Below are 16,092 nucleotides of genomic sequence, written 5' to 3' on the forward strand. Positions count from 1 at the left end.
AAATCCAAAGTGGGTTTTCTTTTGTCACCCTTAAAGTTCTGTGAAAGTTGGCACTAAAATGAAATGGAAAAGTTTCATACTAATAGACCCACAGGCTATTTATGTCTTATGAGTTCAGTCCTCAGAGGTCATTTAGCCCATTTTCTTTTCTTTTTTTTTCGCCGCGCAGCATGCAGGAGCCCAGTTCCCTGACCAGTGATCGAACCCACGCCCCCTGCAGTGGAAGCATGGAGACTTAACCACTGGACCACCAGGGAAGTCCCTAGCCCATTTTCATGTTGGTGCCTGGAGTGGAAAGCCATCTAGCCCACGCTGAAGGTGTCCAGCAAAGGAGAGCCACACTGCTGTTACCAGTTTCTAGTGTCTGAAGAATATCTCCTGACAGAGGTCTTTCTTATCCTGATAGCATTTTGAAACCATCTCTATTTGCCCATGTGATATAATGGACAGCATGTTCTTATAGCACAAATGTTTGAAATCAAGTTCTAAAGAGGAATCATGACACATGGTTGAAGTCTGTCTGAAAAAATGTCTTTCATTCTCTTTTATAACCTAAGGAGACCTCCTACAGACAATCCCATTCAATATCTAAATATCCAGTGACTAAGAGAGTGATCACACCGGCGAGTGCTCAGATCTACAGAGGGAGACACAAGTGCCAAAACCAAGACATCTCTGAGTTGTTTTCTGTAGGGTGTAAGAACAAAGGCATCCCATGTGTCTCAAGAAACAAGAATGAAAGTCACCATTTAGTTCCTCCTCTTCCTTTAAAAAAAACAATGTGACTGAATAGACAGCCAGATGTGTTCCAGGACGGTCCAGCTGATTACTTCTTACTGTTAACATGCACTAGCAGTTCTAGGACACAAGGATGACTGATAAAGGGATTTGTTTGGTTTTCCAGAAATAGATTCTGTTCTGTTTGATCTATTTGCTCAATCTCTATTCTCTCATTCATGTGGGGTAATGGGATTGGCAATAAACACCAACAAGCAAGTCTCTGAGGATTCTTGAGTTACTTCAGTGACTTTCTAACCTTCTACTCTGTACTTTTATAAAATGATTATCAGAAACTGAATCAGCAGTTGGAGGGACTGGAAATAGCTTCTACGTAACCATTTCCTACATGTAATCATTTCCCACACATTATCATACCAAAACCCCTGCTCATCTTTGAGTAGATTAAGTCATCAGAGAGGTATCAATAGATCACTCCTTGGTCTTTCCAATGCAATATAACATTATGAAATAATTGTTCTTGTAATTTTCAGTATTCCATGTGCTTAACTTGGATTTGCCCTAGAGATTGAAATTTCAGGTTCAGGAATTAACCTGGATTAAAATCCTAGTTGTACCACTTAGTAGCTGTGTGACCTTGGAAAAAGTACTTAACCTCTCTCTGTGTTTCAGTTTCTTGATCTGTAAAATGGACTCAATAATGGTGAGAAAAATGCATGTAAGACTTAGTACATAGTTAGTATGATAAATGCCAGCAATTATAATTTTAAGACCTTTACACTATGCTAGCATTTAGTTTCCTCTGCCTTCACACCCAACTGGAAAAAAAAATATTTTTCTGAATACCAAATAGTAAACTTCTGTGCATTTCTGTGTGTTGATGGTAGAGCTGATGGGAAGATGACTGGGAGTTGGTGGGGTGATGTGACTTTTATCCGAGGAGGGGAATGTCCTTAAAGTGACCATGGAAGCCAGTTGATTTTCTGTCAATTTCTGGAGTCCCACAGTTTAGTTTACACATTATTCAGAAGGATTTATATTTCAGGATGACTTTCCTGATGTCTAACTGAAATTTTCTAATGGCCTCATTAGAAAATATTGGAACAACAAATATTTGAGAACATTGTACCATATGCCAATACCTTAAAAAAAAAACCCAAATGCAATTTCTTCAGCCTTTTGTCCTAGACACCAATCCTATCTCTTTAGACCCCTCCTCCCTGAGGCTGACAGGGCATCTGGGCCTTGCAGGAGCGCTACCCAAACCACAGCAGTAACAGGACTTGGGCACAGTACGTCAGGAGCAAAGACAGGGAAGCAGACTCTGAGGTATATACGGTGACTTCTCTCAAAGAGGAAAGAAGCACCAACCTCCATTTACCAGACTCAGAATGCAATGGGTATGGTATAGTGATGTACTTGATATTATTAACACATAATCACAATTTTGAAACATTTTAATATTCAAGATGTATTTGACTTTCCCATTTCTAAGTATTATTCATTCATTGACTCACTCAACAGGTATTTATTGTATGCTAAAAATATACAAGTAAGTATGTTAGATTTTTCCATATATGTCTTCTGGCCCTAACTGGATTATGAATCCTTTCAGAGCAGAGATATTGTACCTTATTCATATTTTATCCCAAGGCTCAGCCTGGAGAAGACATTCAACCAACACAACAAGCGTGCATTTCATAAATGAAAAATGGGACCCAAGTACTATGCTAGCTGTGCATAACCAAATAACAAAATATCTATTCCTTGGAAAACAAAATATTTTTTTTCCAATATTTATGTCTTGATCACCTTTAAACTTACAATTTAAGCATAACATGAATGCAAATATCATCCCTATGAATAATATATGTGTCAGCAGTATTATGTTAGACCTTTCACTTAAATATATAATTTATATGCTATATAAAAATAAGAAAATTAGATCAACAACCTATATAAACTTTTCAGGGAGTCAAGAGTTTTTGGTGAAAATAATAATTTAAAATAGGATTTCTCTCAGATTCAAATCCCCTTTCATGGAGCAAAAGGAAATGAGCAAAGAAACCTAAGCACACTAAGTTTTCGGCACCAAACATTTTGATTCAATATGTTCTGCTATAAAAGATTTGGCCTTGGGGCTTCCCTGGTGGCGCAGTGGTTGAGAGTCCGCCTGCCGATGCAGGGGACACGGGTTCGTGTCCCGGTCCGGGAAGATCCCACATGCTGTGGAGCGGCTGGGCCCGTGAGCCATGGCCGCTGAGCCTGCGCGTCCGGAGCCTGTGCTCCGCAACGGGAGAGGCCACAACAGTGAGAGGCCCGCATACCGCAAAAAAAAAAAAAAAAAAAAAAAAAAAATTTGGCCTTGTTTGAATTTTGATTGCTATATGTTCTCAGTCTATATTTAACTGTGAGAAACACAAATAAGAACGACTGAATGTGCAAAATGTTCTTTTCAAGTGCATGGCAGTGAATTTGAGAAAACATATATTAAAGGAACACTTTGTGGTTTTAACTTGAAGGCCCTTTCCTGAGCCTCCCTTGGCCAGATACAATTCAATGTTTATTGAACTAAGGTAAGGACTCAGCTTACTTGGAATGAAATTCTTAAGGGCCCCTCAGAGCCACCTCAGATAAGCACCTTACTTTGCCATGATCTCAAATAAGGTTTCTTTTATGCTTTGTCTTTTTCACAGGTGAAATAAGGTCTAAAATTGAAAGTTTCATAATGGAGACATTCAGTTCCTCAATTCCTTCTTTGCTCAAATTAACTTTTTAAAAATTGGGGCGTTCATTCTGGCATCAACTCAAACTTGATCTGTAATCATCCAGCAATCTGTGCCTCACGAAGGCTGCAATCCTTAATGCCAGCTTCTTCCACCCATACCACCTCTGTGGGGTAATAAATTTTAGTTGGTGCCTCTCCGAGAGGCCCTCACATTTCCATCTGGCCAAATAAACACGTTTTTTTATTTCCTGATTCAGTCTCAACTTCTTGGCAGAGCAAGAGGATAGACTTGCCACAATGGATGATCTTTAAGATGCACAAATTCCCCCAATTCAAGGAATGGGTACAGGTGGTATAATCAACGGCTCTCTAGAGGATGGTTCATCTACAAAGTGGTTTGTGTTCAACAGTGTTTTAATACCGTTCTCTTGGTCTAAGCTGCAGCTCCTGAGCAGTGTCAGTGTTGAGAACTCTATGCCTTCTAAGAGGGCACATTGGTGATAAAGTATTCTGTTCCCAAGGACAGCATAACTTTATGAAGATTAGACTTTTTATCAACCTATTTCCACTGGTCAGACTGGGGCAAGCGTAACTGGGAGGGAGCATGGAGAATTGGTTAAGAGTGTGGGCTCTGGAGTCAGATTGAGTTCAAATCCAGACGCTGTTAACTTATTACCTGTGTGACCTCAGGCAGTTCCCAAATCCCGCTGTGCCTCAGTTGCCCCATCAGTAAAATGGAGATAATATTAGTACTAGCCCTTATGAGATTATTGTGAAGGTTAATGAGATACTAACATGTTTAACATAGAGCTTGGCTCAGATTCACCAACAATGATGATTTTTTAGGCAAGGTCAGTAGACCAAGTTCCTTGGGCAGCAGAAAGGAAGGGAAGGGTAAATAACTAGCTATGAAGCTACTTCTCAAATAATTCCCTACTCTTTAAATGTCTCACTTTTCACCCAGTTCAATCATCAAGCAAAAATGTAAGGGAGGACTATGAGATGAGGAGGTCTGTGCAACCATTCACTCATTTAGTGTGGTCTCATTTCCTTGGGGTTCTTGACAGGATGCTTGTTTTTCTCTAACCCTCAGGGTCATCGGGGTCGAAATGAAGAATGTTTTCAGGGCAAAATGGCCAGTACCACTTTCTTGATAGCCATATAATTGTAGGCATTGTTTCTCTTGCTCATTTCTCGTTTATGTTTCTCTCCCTTTCAACATCCTCCCTTTTTCTCACTCCCACTTTGGTGAGATACCTTTCTCAGCATGAAGCAGAGGCAGTCAGGCACACCTCTGTGCATTATGCCAACTTAGGATGTTTATGCAATAAGAAAGCCAATCAGAATGGTGGGGATCATGCATCCCTGTAAATCCCAGGGGCACAAGTGATTCTTAGCAGCCAGGGGAGGGAGGCTCTTACCAGTTGCTTTCTCAGGGTTGTTGCACATGAAGCATTGCCATGCTCCTGCTGCTTCGCTGAAGCCAAACACGTCAAAGAACCTCACTTCTTCCAGATGCAGCTGTACCTGGTCCAGATCCTGTTTCAGGAACACAAAGCACAAAGAACATAAGTGGGTCTGCCTGCCACATAGCATTCTGAGAGGGGGAAAATGGGATATGGAAGCAGGACGTCCAGGGCTCAAATTCACTGCCAGGCACAAGGAGGGGGCATTGAGCAAACCTCTCTTGGCCCATTTTGGAACACAGCAGCCAGCTCAGACTCTTCCAGGGCAGTGCTCTTAAATGCGGAAGGCAGTGCTCTTAAATGCGGAAGGCAGTGAGCATGGGCCCCAGGGCTGGGCATCAGGTTGTGGGGAAGTGAAGTGGCCCAGAATTTTCTTACATCTAACAGCAGCTCCAGAATTTCTAAAAGGTTGGGGTATCCAAGTGGCAGTGTGGTTGAAAGGAATGCTTCTGGGGGACTTGCCTTTTATTTACACTTTACATAATATTGAGAATCAAGTATCCATACCAAAAAATTATTTTTATTAGGTTGGCTTCACAGGGGGCTGATAGAAAATGTGTGAGAGGGTTTAATCCCTCAGCCCTTGGCTCCAGCCCTGTTTTAGTTTCCTGCTTATCTTAAAAGTGGATGCAAATTTTACATGCTAGTCCATTATATGGCTGCATTGGTTTTAATGGAAAATAATGCCTTAAATTACTTATCAGTAAATTAATTAACTTTTCCCCTCTAAATGGTTGAGTAGAATTGACACACCAAGAAGACTGCCCCTGTTTTATGTGCCCTGTGGCAACCTGCCAATGTGTTCCTGTTTAAGAGGCAGAGGAGGGAGGTTCCATTACACTGTAAATGGATGGAAAACTATTAGCTTAACCAAATTAAATAGCTCTACTATCCTCCTGAGGCTTTCCTATTATGTAAATGACTTATAGCCTCTGCTACAGAGTGGTCAGAATTGTACTCTTAAAAAGTTGCTTTCCTAGCAGGGATTTAATGTCTTTTCTAGCCTTGCACGTGCCCAGCTGCTTTCTCTGTTTGTCGTCTATTGAGCTGTGATTTAATCTCCTTTCTTCTGGTCCACACACTCATCTTCTACCCATAGTAACAGCTCTTAGTATGCCCAAGAGCCAAGGGATGGAGGCATTGTTAGCCCTGCTTACAGTGGATCGAAAATAGAGAATGATCAGTGGCTACCCAGATCCTACCTCAAAGTTCCCTGGGTCTGCCTTTCTTGACACAGGTGAGAAGTATGCTAAACTCTAAGCTCCTTGAGAGCAGAAACATATCTACTGCGTTCACAAGTTATAACCCCAGAATCTAGTCCAACATCAAGAATGGATGAATATCACTGGTTTGCAGGACCAGTGCAAAGTTTTCCAATGAACTATACGAACAGTATTATGAAAATTTAAAGTGAATTCTTTTTCAGGAACATTTACACTCACTGGAACAAAAACCCAATGAAGGCAGGGACTTTGTTTTATTGGCTGCTCTAATGTCAGCACTAAAAATAAGCAAGCATTAAATAAATATCTGTGGGATAAAGAAAGGCATAAACTGGGACTAGAAATGAATACTTTTTAGCATCCTTTATTAAGACTGTTATGGCTTGTGTTCTGGGATTGGACATTTTGGAGGCTCGATGCTGAATACAGTTTTTTGAGCTGCTAACATTTAATACCATCTTTTAGGCATTCCAATAGGCACTGTTTATAAAGAAATGTTGTTTTAGCAAAAGTGATTTTGAATGTGCTCAATGAAAAAAAAGGAGATGTTTTAAAAAAGCATGTTTCCAAGATAAAGACTGAAGAAGCACCTGGGAGTTTTGTAGGTTTCAAAGGATGAAATCCATATTAAAATTTATGGGGAAAAAGCAGATGTTCATAAATATCAGTTTCAAAACTGCTAAGTCTCTGAAGTCTATACTTGGCCATTGGCATGCAGATCACTTCTTTATTTCCCACACAATTAAGGATCAATTTATCATTCACCACAAACACTGCTAGCAAACAAAGTACTTAAAATAATACTTAACACATAAAAATACTTTATTTTTCCTGTTCTGAGACCAGAAGTGTCCCAGGTTGTCGCTTATAATCCACATGTGTCTTGGCAAAAAGTTACTTTAAAAGTTTAAGACAGATGGCAAGTGAGATCCCAGTGTTCAAGTTTTCAAGTCAAAAGCAGACTTACGTCTTCAGAGGATTTAGGTGTCATGCAAAGGGGACTGAGTGAGGAAGTAGATGGTAATTCTATGAACTGTTGAAGTTGGCAGTAACAGTCAACTTTGAATAGAGAGACAAATGAGACACAGATAGTTCCAAACACTGGTGGAAAATCAAAGCAAGATAAATCACAAAACAAGCAAACACAAACCATCAACTCGTGATTCCTAAACTTTTGGAATTTTGACTTCTTCAATGTGCTTGAGGTCATTATTTCTCTCTCCTACTCATCTTCTTTACCCTCCTGGGTCCTGTAGCTTCTCTAGGCCTTGCCCAGGAATTGCTGTATGGCTTTTTTTTTTTTTTTAAGGCAAGAGAACTAAAATTGATTTGGTTAGAGAATTACAAACTTCCTTTAAGACAACTAGACTCCAGAAGAGTAATAAAAATAATTTAGATCCAAGTAGGGTCACTCATTGAGTATTTCCGTTCAATGGCATTGTGGTGGACAGACCCTAGGGTGACCTTTTAATAATTCCCATCTCCTGGTGTTCATCCTTTTGTATAATCCCTTTCTCTTAAGTGTGGGAGGGACCTGAGACTTGCTTTTAACCAAGAATATGGCAAAGGTGACAGGATATTAATCTTGTGATTGTATTATTATGTATCTCCTCTCTCCACCCCCAACACACACACACACACACACACACACACACACACACACACACACACACACAACACACATCTTCCCCAGCAGATGCACAGAGAAACTCTCCTGCTGGCCTTGAAGAAGCAAGCTGCCACACTGTAAACTGCCTATGGAGACGGCCACATGGCTGGGAACTGTGGGTGGCCTCTAGGACCTAGAGGCAGCCTTCAGCCAGTAAGAGATCCAGACCTTCAGTCCTACAACAACCCCTCCACCCTGCCAAATTTCTGCCAGCACCCTGAGCAAGTTTGAAAGCTGACCCTTTCCATTCGAACCTCCAAATGAGAATACAGCTCAGCCAAGACCTTGACTGCAGCCTTGTGAGACCCTGAGCAGAGAACCTGGCTACGTCACAAGCAAATTCCTGACTCAAGGAAACTGTGAGATAACAAATACATGCTGTTTTAAGCTGCTAGGTTTGTGGTGATTTGTTATGCAGTTTTAGGCATCAATACTGAGACTGCGCTCTGAAGGAGAAGAGAAGGTGACACTGCTGGCCAATTTGCAATGAAAACGATGCTTCTACTTAGAGGGGTCACATTCTTTCAAGTATACACCAAATCAGGCCTCAATAAAACCCAAAGAATACTGAAGTCTGTATTATTTCTGTTGACTTAAAGAAAAAAGATACATAACCATAGTAAGCATGCACTAAGAAGGATTTTCCTGATAAACACCATCTAATTCAAAAGGGGTAAAGGCCCTTGGAGGGGGAAAATGATGTTTTTAAAACAGCTGATTAAGTAAATGTTTGTCCAGTTTTAGGAAAAAAGTCATTAATGGGAGTAGGAATTTGGAAAACTACATAAAAAGTCTCTTGCAAAGCCTAAGGGAAAAATATGCCAGGCAGCTTGGAAAGACGAGAGGATATTTACAACATTGTTTTGATGACAATGACAGCATGAGTCAATGCTATTGATTCTGTAAAAGTCCAAAGTGGATCTTATAACATGGTCTACTTACTATGAGAAGGTATTGGGAAACAATTTTCCAGAAATCAGTGAAAGGATACATCTGGAAGAACTTTGGGTTCTGGCACATTTAAATTCTGTTCTAACTCTATTTTTGCACAGATAACGAAACGTAGGATTGCCTCACACGCTCTATGTGCCTACGGTTAATAGGATCAACTCTCAGCACATACTTCGAGCATGTTTTAAGAAATGTAAACAAGAGTTATTTTTTAAACCATCTTCAATACTTTCACATAATAGTAACACTTTACATCTTTATGGTTATTTCTAGTGCATGTGTTCTAACTGTATGGAGTTCAGGGTGTGAAATAAACTTACTGAGGGAAGAAAATTAATGATTCTTCTCTATATTGTTCATCTTTACGTTATTCATGTTGTCCTACATTGTGTAGGCATACTGTCTTGTAAGAAACACTGTATGTTGAATGAATAAACTAACAAAAGAGACACTAAAGAATACTTATGCTCTAATTTAAAAAATTTATTTCAATTTCTGAGAAATATCACTGTTGAGTTCAATTCATATCACTTAGAATTAAGAGCACCTGGTGTCAGGAACCAAAGACAAATAGACGAAGGAGACACAGTCCTGTATTCCAAGGACATGAGAAGGCAATCCACTGGGTCCACAGTATTTCTCACAGAAGGAAACTAGAACACACCTTTATTTGTGTTTGGCTGTGGTTATTATTAACCTTCTTCTGATGTGACTTTTTTGGCTCTCAACTGGATTAAGCTCCTTAACAATTTCTATATTATTTTGTAGCTTATTTCTATATTATTATATTTCTATATTATTTTGTAGCTTCTGAAATTAAGTAGCATAGCGCTCTGCCCATAGGAGCTGTTCAACGAATTTTTCTAAATTTTTGCTAATTGAGCCACATTTATATCAGCAGTGGCATTTAGGTTTTCAATTTTCATGTCTATTCAGTTATGACTATTAAGCTCTTTTAGAACATATTTACTTTAAAAAAATACCTGTGTCTCTATGTATATTACAGGAATTCATTTTATTTAACTTTATAAAACAAGTTTTTAGAATAAAATGTAGTAATTCAAGAAGAATGTTTGCCTGAATCCATCAATATAGCATGTTGACTGCTTGTTTTCAAGACCCTCAGCTTTTCCAGATCTCCAGTTCTCAGTAGGTATTGGCATCAGTAATCCTGGGGCAATTTGTTACAAACATCATATACAGGTCTGCCTCTGGAAGCCTAACCCAATAAGTCCATGTTTGGGCCTGGTAATCTGCATTTCTAAACAAGCTCCCCAAGTTATTCTGGCATGCACTGACTGGGAAATTAATTCTACACCCTTGGGAACAGAGGTGGGGATGGCTGAGCTGTCCCCTTTAATTGGTATTTGAGGAATCTGTCAATCCTCATGTGCATATGTTCATACTTTTCCACAATAGTTATTTGGTTTCATATGACAAAATACATAATCTGGTTGCAAGAGCAAAAATTCCACTCTTGATAATCAGAGATGTTTTTATTCCAAATTTTGCAATACAGAAGGAAGAGTTGAGGCATGAATACTGAACTTGTTGGGACTTATCTGAAACTTGGCAGGAGGTTGGGATGTGTGAGGAGGGAAGTGGGCAACAGCTGGGAGACAGATTCTGAGCACAGGTGGCAAGGGTGCTGACCTGGAAGAACTCACAGTGTGCTCCAGTATTCAACATGGATGTCGTACATGTGCTACATTCCATCGTCTCTCCTTTTTCCATCCCAGATTAGGAAAAGAACCCTAAGTACACATGAGTATTTGAGGTCAAAGTGGCAAGCTTTTTACTATCACTACAGATCATGAAATAGACCTGAACCTTCTTCCTATCTTTTGAATCCCAGTGTGTTGAGAACTGAATTGCTTCCTGGCAAGTCACGACAATTCTATGGTTCTGGCTCCAAGTGGCTGGAAGAAGGCACCCATGTTTGATTTATTTCAGAGAGATGTTTTGAAGAATTCTTTCATTCAAGAACCAATAAATATGACAGAATATTTGATTTGATTCAAAAAGCCAAATTTTCACACTCACCTAAGGACGAAAAAAAAGTGATATTTTTGATTACAGAATGTTGGCAGTAAGCATGACAAGAGTTTAAATCAAGTAGTTTATGGAAAAGTTAATATAAGCATATGCATTGAGTCAAAATAAAGGTGGCAAATTGGGTGAAGCTTCAAATTGGGTGTTTGATAAACCCATAATTAATTTCTTGAAGGATCCAATTTGTTTTATTGTTTTCCCTGGCGGTTAATTTAATTTAATTTTTTTAAATTAATTTTTCTTGGAGTATAGTTGATTTACAATGTTGTGTTAGTTTCTGCTGTATCAATTTCTTTTAAATTTTAGCCCATTAAAACCAGCAAAGTATTTTTTATCAGAGTGGAGGCAAGGGCAAAAGACTACCAACGTTCAAATGTCATGAAAATGTTGGCATTTCTACAGGGTATCAGCAGTAAATGTAATCACCAGAACTACTGGCAATGAAAGCCTGCATTCCCATGGGATCTCCTTTCATATTGGAAAACAAAGAATTGCAGTGATTTTTTTTTTTTTTCTAATCAGTGGTTGCCACCTGCATTTAACAACTACGTATTGAGCATCTAGTACTACTAGTATGTATTGCTATGTGTACTAGACCATAGAGGGTGCTGATGTGGAAAAAGCTCATTCGAGAGGCTTTCTTTTTCTTCATTTGGAATCCGTTAGTGAGATAATCATACTCCTCAGCCCTGTAGGTTATTTTGTTGGGGGTGAGGTCCTTCTCTTGCTGTCTTAATTTTCTTCCTTTATCCCTGATACTGCTCTCATTCTCAGACTCTCCTCCCATCTCCCCTTTATATAAGTTCTCACTCTTTGGGGTTTGATATGTCTTTGAACAGATATGTATTCCTGAAAAATATGTAGCAATGCTTAGGGTATTTGTCAGTTTCACAAATATATCATAGATCACATTCTATTTCTCGCTTGTTTCACTCAAGATCTTTACAAGGTTTTGTATGTGTATTTAGTTTGTTGCCTCTACTGCTGTAATGTGATTTACTAGTGCCTTTTCACCACCCACCACATTTTATCTAACCATTCTCCTAAGTATGGGCATCAAGGGTGCCTCCACCTTTGCACTTAGACGGACCATGCAACAATGAATATTCTCATCATACATGTCCCCTTGTGGCCATGAGCAAGAATTCTTCTGGGATAATCATTCAGGAGTGAAATTGCTGGATCATAGGGTATGTATAAGAATATAGAGAAAATATTTTTATGGTTTTGCAGAGTTTGGGCTTTCTGAGCAAATTTTACTGAAACTTGGGACCTGGGCTAAAAGAAAAAGCTTTAGAAGTTAATAACTAATTAGTTAATAACTAATAAAATAACTAATCAGAAAGTGAGAGACCATCTAGAGAGATTTATCTTCCCAGAAGTATGTGTTCACATTTCAAGGTGGGGATGAGACCCAGGATTTGGAGACATCTCTGGGTTATCAAGCTGGAGACACTAGTCTTGTCCTCTCCATGGAGTGATTTATCTGCATCCAAAAGGTAAGAGTAAGAACCCAGCATCCTTCCCAAGGAGCAAAGATTTTTCTCCCCTTCTTTCAGATGAGTGGGGGCGTTGTCCCTCCCCTATGTAAATATCCAGATTCATGTTTTCATGGTTCCTTACCTACAATACAGACCTTGGTATGTGTAGGATGACATGTGGTTCTCATCGTGTTGCCTGAGGGTAAACAACTGAGGCAAAGGGGAAGCGGTGAGGTTATCTGTTGTAAATAATAATAATCTGCTCTGCTCCAGAAACCCTGTTTGCATGACACATTAAAAAACTTAACATTATGCATATCTAACTTCTCTAGGTTCTGATAAATTGCTTTTCAGGATGGCTGTCCAATTTACATTCCCACCAGCACAGCATGAAGAATTCCTTTCCACATCACAATAAGGGCCTTTCTAGACTCTGAAGTTTCTCGAGGAATTTCTATCCAACAACCCTTTCTAATGCCTGAAATAGGCCATGCTTTTGGTGACCACAGTCACCGTGGTTTGATTGCATCAGGGGCTGGCAACAGTCTCCAGTGACTTCTAAAACCACTGCTTCTTAAACCATGGGGAAAATCAACCACACTTCTGTAGAAAACACTGCATTTTTCTCTACCTTTATTGCCTTTTGCTGTCATCAGAAGCATTCCAGGTTCTGGGCATCAGACCACCCTTTTTGTGTACAATTTATTTTAATACACTAGTGCATATCAACATTTGGCCAGGGTCTAGTTTTATTTTAAGAATGATCATTCTGTCGACTTGTTTACTACTTGGGAGTAGTGATCAAGGGGATAAAACTGACTCTTATCATGGACTTAAGGAGAAGGCATTGTTTCCCATGATATGGGAATTTCAAATGTCTCCGTTTAGTCTTTCAACAGAGCACAGTGCTAAGCACTGGTGAAGCAGTAGAGATCAAGGCAGATGGGATAAGACGAACTACTCCTCAGTAGAGAAAGGGATAAAGCAAACTCTGGTCTATTTACCCAATGAAAAATTCCACAGATAGTAAAATGAATGAGCTAGATCTACATGGATGGACAGACATATTTTTAAAACACAGAAAGCATATTACAAAAGATGTATGCAATACAGTAACACATATGTAAAATTTTAAAACAACGGTACAAAACATTCACGGAAATAATACACACCGACCTCAGGAGGGTATTTGCAACAGTTTCTTTCTTTTTGTAAAGGAAAATATTTGAAGTAAATATGGAAGAAATGTAAACACCTCTTCTATCTTGTGGTGGGAATGGATGTCATCTTTCTGCACTTTCCTGAGTTTGTCAGTTATTTCATAATCAAAAATAAATAAAAGTGAGGCAGAGAACACAGTTCAGTGAAGCACAGAGACTGGCAGGGGTAAGAATCTGTGAGGAACAAAGGTTCTACATGTGGGGAGGATTCCTTGGTGCCCTTCACATCCCTTGTAGAGGGATCTCCTCATTTTGCCTGTGTGAGGCTGGCCTCAGTGGTGATGGTCGTTAAAGGACCATTTATTTCTCTTGATTTTTGCATTTATTCTTGTTGGGTGGCTCCATATGAAAGCTTCTTTTAATCTAGCTCTTCAAACTCAGAGACAAAGACATGAAATGCAAAGTGTCTGAAATATGTTCTACTGTCTTGTTTTAGAAAACAAACCAAACCTAAAGAATGCTGGCACCCAGTTCTACGGTAGGGAAGTGTTACAGGATGGGTTAGATGACACAAGTGATACTTAGAAATAAGGTTCTTCTCTGCACAGTGGGATGGTATGAAGAATGTAGGTTTGGGAGCCAGAAGATCTGAGTTTGAGCCCTGCTACTGTCATTCACTAGCAGTTCTTGGGAAATATCTTAATTTCTCGGGGCTTTCAATGTACTTCTCAATCTGCACAATGACTGTGATCCCTAAGCTGCCTCCTTTAGAGAGCTGTTGCCACAAATCAATTCATGGATAACTATGCTACTTTGTGAACTGTAGAGAAGTAATACAAAGTAGTGATAATTATGATGATATGAACAAAGTAAGATAAGACACTCCTTTTTATGTGTATAAAATATAGAGTGCTTTTGTCTCAGCTAGATAAATATACGTAAATCTTTCTGAAATGAATGACTTGTTTAAGAAACACTGATATCAGGCGCCTGAGAAACATATTTCATTTTCTAAAGGCAAGTGACATATTTATTTGCCTGTTTTCGTTAGTTTGTTGTCAAACCTACGAATATTGGGTATAATGAGATGCAAACATAGAAGGATGTAATGCAACGTGAACACTTGAAAGGGTGGTAATGACGTGTGCATATCCGATGGGGCCACAATGAGATGAGCAAATAGAAATGCACATAGAAATGTGCCTGGGCAGTGGGGTAATGAGATGCATAAATGGTTGGATGTAATGATAAAGGCATTTGTGGGGGACGTAATATGATTTATAAATGGAAGCATTAAATAGGGAGGGTGGAAAGGGCAGGTTGTGATAAGCAGCAGAGTGAAAGAATGCAGTGCTGTGTATGAATGGGGGAGCTAATAATATGTGCATGATGAGGGTGTAATGAGATACAAATGGAATGGCATAATGAGGTTCACAGATGGAGGGATGTAATGAGCTGTGCAGAAAGGAGGGACTAATGACAAGCATAAAAGGAAGGATTTAATACTATGAATAAAGAAATGGGTGTAAGAAGATGTGAGGACTGAAAGGAGGAGCAGAAAAAAAAAGGGGACCTTGGTGAAGGGATGGGAAATAACAAGGTGGCAAACGGAGTACTCTAATGAGATGCTGAGATTAAAGGGTGCAGTGAGGTGTGCCCATTTAGAGAATAATTAGACACACACATAGGGTTATAATGAGGTATCTGAGCCCTGCTCAGACACAGACCATAGCACTCAGTTCTTACAAAAGGAGTGAAAATGGAAAAAATTCAAAGCAGGGCCATAAATATATCTAAATTGTTACAAATCCAAAAAGAGAAAACTAAACAGGTGATGTAACCACAGTCTGGAAGTTTATGAAGTAATGGTTTTACAGGTGCTGTTTATGGGGCACTTACTCTGTGCCAGTGCTCTGCTGGGTGCTTAACTAACTAAATGCATCATCTCATTTTCCCTTCCTAGCAGCCCTATGAGGCGAGTGGGTTTCAGTGAGGTTAACCAACTTGAGCAGATTCCCAGAGCGTGTTGGTGGTGGAGATGTGATTCAAGCCAAGTCAGCTGGATTCCAGGTGCCTTTGCCTCTTTTCTGGTGTTTCTGTAAGAGTAGACTGTGGGACATACTGCCTCAGAATCTCCTGGATCGTTTGTCTATGTTGCAGATCCCCAGGCCCACCCAAGCAAGTACCCCTTGCAAGATCTGCAGAGGCCCCAGGAATTTGCAGTTAAACAAGCTCTCCAGGGACTCTTGATGTGCTACGGTCTGAGAATTACTCAGTGAAAACAGCACTGGAGCGAGGGTGTTCTAATGCTTCCCATCAGCTCTGGGGGAAGATCACGGAGAAAGGGCCTTACGTGCAGTGTGGGCTGCTGCGATGGCTACAAGTGGGACTAAGCAAGGAATTACCAGACCCTGGAATGAGGCGTCAGATGATACTCTGGACTGTATTTAGCAGAGGACTTAAAAAATGGCTCCTTCCCCTCAGACTGGTCTTCATTAGGAACCCAAAATTATATTGAAAATAGCATAAAAATTCAAAGATGTACTGAAAATAATTAGACTCTAGGAAATATTTGTTTACTGAATTTAAAAATATGAAGATTACTCCACAGTCTGGGACCTCTA

The 16,092-nt window shown here is 39.6% G+C and overlaps 1 protein-coding gene across 2 annotated transcripts in view; it reads right to left on the reverse strand.

Annotated features, from left to right (window-relative positions):
• VEPH1 (ventricular zone expressed PH domain containing 1) overlaps positions 1–16,092 on the reverse strand; it is a 214,387-nt gene that overhangs the window by 16,137 nt on the left and 182,158 nt on the right. For both annotated transcript variants that reach the window (XM_007447840.1, XM_007447841.1), the window contains one exon: positions 4,888–5,005. In XM_007447840.1, the coding sequence (XP_007447902.1) occupies positions 4,888–5,005 (118 nt within the window). The remainder of the gene's footprint in view (positions 1–4,887; positions 5,006–16,092) is intronic.

The sequence above is a fragment of the Lipotes vexillifer genome, unplaced genomic scaffold (assembly GCF_000442215.2).
Source record: "Lipotes vexillifer unplaced genomic scaffold, Lipotes_vexillifer_v1.1 scaffold1207, whole genome shotgun sequence".
Lineage (NCBI taxonomy): Eukaryota > Metazoa > Chordata > Mammalia > Artiodactyla > Lipotidae > Lipotes > Lipotes vexillifer.